The following is a 4918-nucleotide window of genomic DNA, read 5'->3' as shown; positions in this document are numbered from 1 at the left end:
GCTCTTAGGTATTATTATATTCTTCGAAAACCATGCAACATCCTGTATGAACAATTTATATGATGGCCAATTCATTGTGCTTTTCAACATTATTCTACAATCAAGTGATTAAATCTTTTGTTTTTTTTTAAATATGTGTGATAACATATGTACCGGTATATCAAGAGTATATATATTCTACTTTTTGGTGAAACATACTTCCTGCTGAAGTATTATTTCCTTTATCATTTATGCTAAAAATGATAAAGAATTACTTTGGTGAAGGTAAGCATGCTTCATGCTATATGTAACGTATACTTTTTGCCTAACCCTTTTTGCATATACTTTTTGCTGAAGTATTGCATACTTTTTGCTCAAGTATACTTTTTGCTAAGTATACTTTGTAAGGGGCCCAATTTCAGCACCTTGGCAGTATAATTGTAGTATACTCCATTTATACTTTCTCAAGTATGCTTTTCAGTACAATTAAATATGTACTTAAAGCATGCTTTATTTTGGTAAGGGCCGTCTCGCCACACATACCCTAGGGCATTCTTAAATTCCACAAAACGCGTTTTATTTATATCATAACTTTAACAAGATTACCCTTCGTCTACACACACAAATTATACTTGCATATAGAGCACACAGGTATCTGTACGTCTTTATAAAGGTATGTGTAGTGAATAAATTAAATGTACTCAGACACATCCTTTTATTTCACATAAGGTTTCATGTGTGCTCACTCAATTTCTGCGCGTAAAAATGTTTGTGACATCAAAATTTTTGTGCCTTTTTTTCCAAATTGTAAAATTTGCAAAAATATGTGTAACTTAGTACATGCTATCAAAGCTGCAGTTGAGTGACGATATCTATCAAAGGACTATTTTCACGTTATGCTGTATTACTTTGCAGGTTCAAGTAGCAGCAGTAAGGGGGACTCGCGGTGGATGTCGGAGATTTACGGGTTTTACGGGCGGTTTGAGGAATGGTCCGGCACGGGAGATACCCGTGTCCCGTTATTTGTTGCTGCTGTGTTGGGAATTTTTGTCTTATATATGCATGAATGTAAAAAGTTCACCAATGACTTCTGTATAATTTGCCTAAGATCCAAAGTTAACATACCCAAGCCCAAGGGTTTCTGGTGTTGTGTTAAGAAAATGCAAATAGAAGACGACACGTCAGCACAGTGTTACGAGTGTGGTAAGAATATTCGTAATGCTGTACCAAATGCTACCAGAGAGCAGTATTACGCCAATGGAGGTCGTAAGAAAACACCTTATAAGAGAATAAAATACTTTAGAGATTGGATGAGTCATATCCAAGGTTATCGACCGGTATATTTAAACAACGAAGTAAGGAAGAAAATCATAGACCACTTAGAAGAGCCAACCCCACAAAGTCTACGGAAAACGCTGAAAAAATTAAAGCTAGGGAAATATCACTCTGTGAAAAGCTGGGTATACGAGTCTTGATATTCTCGTATACGAACTCGTATATTTGAAGAATACGTAAGTATACGCAAGTATCGGGTAAACGGATATCTAAAGTGTAATGGAATATGCGATTTCGTATACTCCCGTATTCGGACTGATTTTCCCTGTCATGGAATATCAGGGGTCCCGGTACGAAGCTGATACGTCTAGTATCGACTTCGTATTCTCCTTGATTTTCCATGCCATTCTAAGTATTCGAGAATCACGTATCTTGTATTTGCCGATTCCCCGGGTTTATATCTCGTATTCTCAATGATTTCCCATGCCATTTCAAATATTCGAGAATCACGTATCTTATATTTTCCGATTCCCCGGGTTTATATCTCGTATTGTCAATGAATTACCATGCCATTTCAAGTATTCGAGAATCACGTATCTTAAATTTTCCGATTCCCCGGGTTTATATCTCGTATTCTCAATGATTTCCCATGCCATTCCAAGTATTCGAGAATCACGTATCTTATATTTTCCGATTCCCCGGGTTTATATCTCGTATTCTCAATGATTTCCCATGCCATTTCAAGCATTCGAGAATAACGTATCTCATATTTTCCGATTCCCCGGGTTTATATCTCGTATTCTCAATGATTTCCCATGCCATTTCAAGTATTCGAGAATCACGTATCTTATATTTCCCGATTCCCGAGCATTTTTTACATTTTCGTTTCATCAAAAACATTTTTAATGCAATCATATAATTTTTGTGAAAGATAATTTTAACATGTTTTACTAATGAAATTTAAGTATTGATGAAAATTATAAAATATATAATTGAAAGTTGCTTTCGTTTTCACTTTTTCTTTGTTTTTTTGCTGTTTTGCCGTCTTCCAGTGATTGGGGTGCTTGTTTTGAAGGCGCCGGGCATCTGCTCTGGTGTCTTGGGGTCAGGAAGGGCTAACTCTTGTTGAACTGTTCAAAAAAAAAAAAAAGGAAATTTACAGTTCCAAAAAGAAAATAAATTAGTTTGCCCGTCAGGGACAAATATTCTATACAATAAACCTGACTAACCTTGAGAAAATGATAGTTTCTTTTTCTTGATATGTCGCGATTGGTCTTCGCGTACCTCTGCGTCTGATGATTCATCTTTTGAAAACTCTGCTTCTCTGGCAAACTCTTCCTCGCTCTCTTCTTCCGAGGAGTATGTCTCATGCTCTTCATCCTCTTCATCCGAATCTTATGAAGAAAATATAATTCATTATTATATAGCGTTTGAAGGATCAGTGAATTTTTTTTCTGATCATGCTTTCAGATGGCGCTCAAGACCTTTAAGATCACTCTTCGCGCTAGTCAAATTACGCCACGCGATGATTTGTTAATGTATAATGAGCAACAACTCTCTAAATATACAATGATTGATGGCATTGAGGATTTAGAGTGATGTTTTAGTTTATACGAGATAATTTGCTTTAAATGTTTTGGGGGGGGGGGGGGGGGGGGGACATTATGACATTGACTTTCAGCTTCCTACAACTTCCTTCCAGCTGACAAAATGCAAAGCCATTGAATATTAGATAATCATAAACAATCATGCATAATAATTATGCCAATGAACAGTTAATTAACTTGTATATAATTACTATACCATGTGCCCCTTTTCCTTTCAAGAATGGGCTCTTCGGAGAAGAACTTCTGCAGCTGCTGTCCTCATCCTCCATATCTTGAGTTCTTGTTTCCTGCGGGTGTTTTGGTCGGTTGCGCTTTCTTGTTAAAGGCTGTGGGTTTTTTCTTGAGAGGGATGGTCTTCCCCCATTTTCCAGATCTCTTAAGGTTGATGTTGTGGTGCTGTTGTGATGTTGTGGTGCTGTTGTGATGTTGTGGTGCTGTTGTGATGTTGTGGTGCTGTTGGTTGATGTATTGGAGTTTGTCGTTGTTGAGAAACAGCCCATGCTTGAGGTCTTGATGGTAATTTCCTCGTACAATTTGCACCCCTCATTCTCTTGTTTTTGAGGTGCTTTGATGTGCTGTCTTTCTCCTTAACATTTTTTTGTAAAGCTTCGAGGAAGCTTGACAGCTCAGCACTCCTCCAGGATGGACTACGCACGACCCATATCCCTTCCTCATCTCCATCTTCCTCGTCGCTCATATAATTATGGTCTATTTCTGACAGCCTTTCTCTTTCCGCTTCGTTTGCCACTTTCATCCTTTGAACATATAGCTAAATGTAGAAGGACACAAGAAGAAATATTTGTTGTATTAAACATATAATTCTTTCAGTCCATAATATTAAAATGTTCTGTTTTAATAGGTATGATTTAAATGAGCAACAATAAACCCACACTCAAGCGCTTTATAAATTGTAATTATTATTATTATATTATTATTCTACTACTTTGAGCAGTATTACAGCGGTCAAAACGGCTCACGACTCACCCTTCTTCTTCGGGAAGTAAGGATCTTGTCTTTCAGTTTTTTTTCTGTCGCTTCTTTCCTTTCCGGTAGATTGTCCAAGTACTGCTGTCTTTTCGTCTCGAAGTATCGAGTAACAGCCCCTTAGGAAAAGATGTGCTTTAATTAATGGTCATTTCAATAAGTATAAACTTTGTTTATAAATTAGAAGGTTTATCTGGCCAAATAGTTGGTTAAAGCCTCCATTTTGCCAATAAAGTTCATTGGTTTGGACATAAAGAATTTCCCATGAACCGTCAGAAAAGTAACAACAATTCATTGCGCGCCTCTTCTGATATCACCGGACCTGCTTTGGCAGAGGGAAAGATTGCTAAATTCTGCACGTTCTATAAAAGATTTTGTTAAGAACCATTTTTACAGATCGTTTTCAAATAGGAAGGAAGTAATCATTGTTTAATACGGAGAAAGTAATTTTGCGAGAAAAAGGGCAAGAACATTGTCTTGGCTTATATTACTTTTGTGTAAAAATCCAAAACTTACTCATAATAACTGGTTTTTCATAGCCATTTTCTTCTTTGGTTAGTTCTTGCACCAGAAATGCCCTCACAGCACTGTTGTGAGTACTGTCAATACTAGAAGTACAATGATAAAACAACGTCATAGTTAAGTACTGCATGTATCAAAAGTCACTGGATTACCATGTATACTCGCCCTTCTTTTCCACGAAATTGCATTTCGTTTTGCTGGTTGTGGGCCAAATGTACATCATCCTGATAAAACATACAAGTTTTAACTAGGTGTGAGTCAAAATTCGAGTCATTTCTGTCCATAGACTATCATCGGTTGACTCTATGGACTGCGCCTTTCTGATTAATCATGTCACATTCAATTTTTCAGCGGTTTTTTTTTCATGGAATGATCAGGGTACACATCACAGGGATCGAAATAACACAGGTATCCCAAGCTCTGCATTTTTACAGTAAGTATATTTGGGATCGTATTGAAAGGCGACAAGTTGACCGGCCAAATTTTGGAGTGGAAAAAATGTTCGCCTGTGATAACAATTTTTGACTTTTCAAAAATCGGTAGTTAATGGA

General features: G+C 36.9%; 1 protein-coding gene across 1 annotated transcript; it reads right to left on the bottom strand.

Annotated features, from left to right (window-relative positions):
• Window positions 1-2216: 2216 nt before the first annotated feature.
• Window positions 2217-3478, bottom strand: LOC148909286 (uncharacterized). The gene is made up of 3 exons (XM_089034589.1): window positions 3058-3478; window positions 2484-2648; window positions 2217-2384 (listed from the first exon to the last, which is right to left on the bottom strand). Exons 1-3 carry the CDS (start codon window positions 3359-3361, stop codon window positions 2266-2268), a joined length of 588 nt encoding a protein of 195 aa, XP_088890715.1. The 5' UTR covers window positions 3362-3478; the 3' UTR covers window positions 2217-2265.
• Between the last annotated feature and the right edge of the window lie 1440 nt (window positions 3479-4918).

The sequence above is a fragment of the Actinia tenebrosa genome, unplaced genomic scaffold (genome assembly GCF_029948245.1).
Source record: "Actinia tenebrosa isolate PJP-AT-01 unplaced genomic scaffold, QUT_ActTen_1.0 PGA_scaffold2__45_contigs__length_23673736, whole genome shotgun sequence".
Lineage (NCBI taxonomy): Eukaryota > Metazoa > Cnidaria > Anthozoa > Actiniaria > Actiniidae > Actinia > Actinia tenebrosa.
This window is presented reverse-complemented; position numbering and strand designations above follow the sequence as displayed.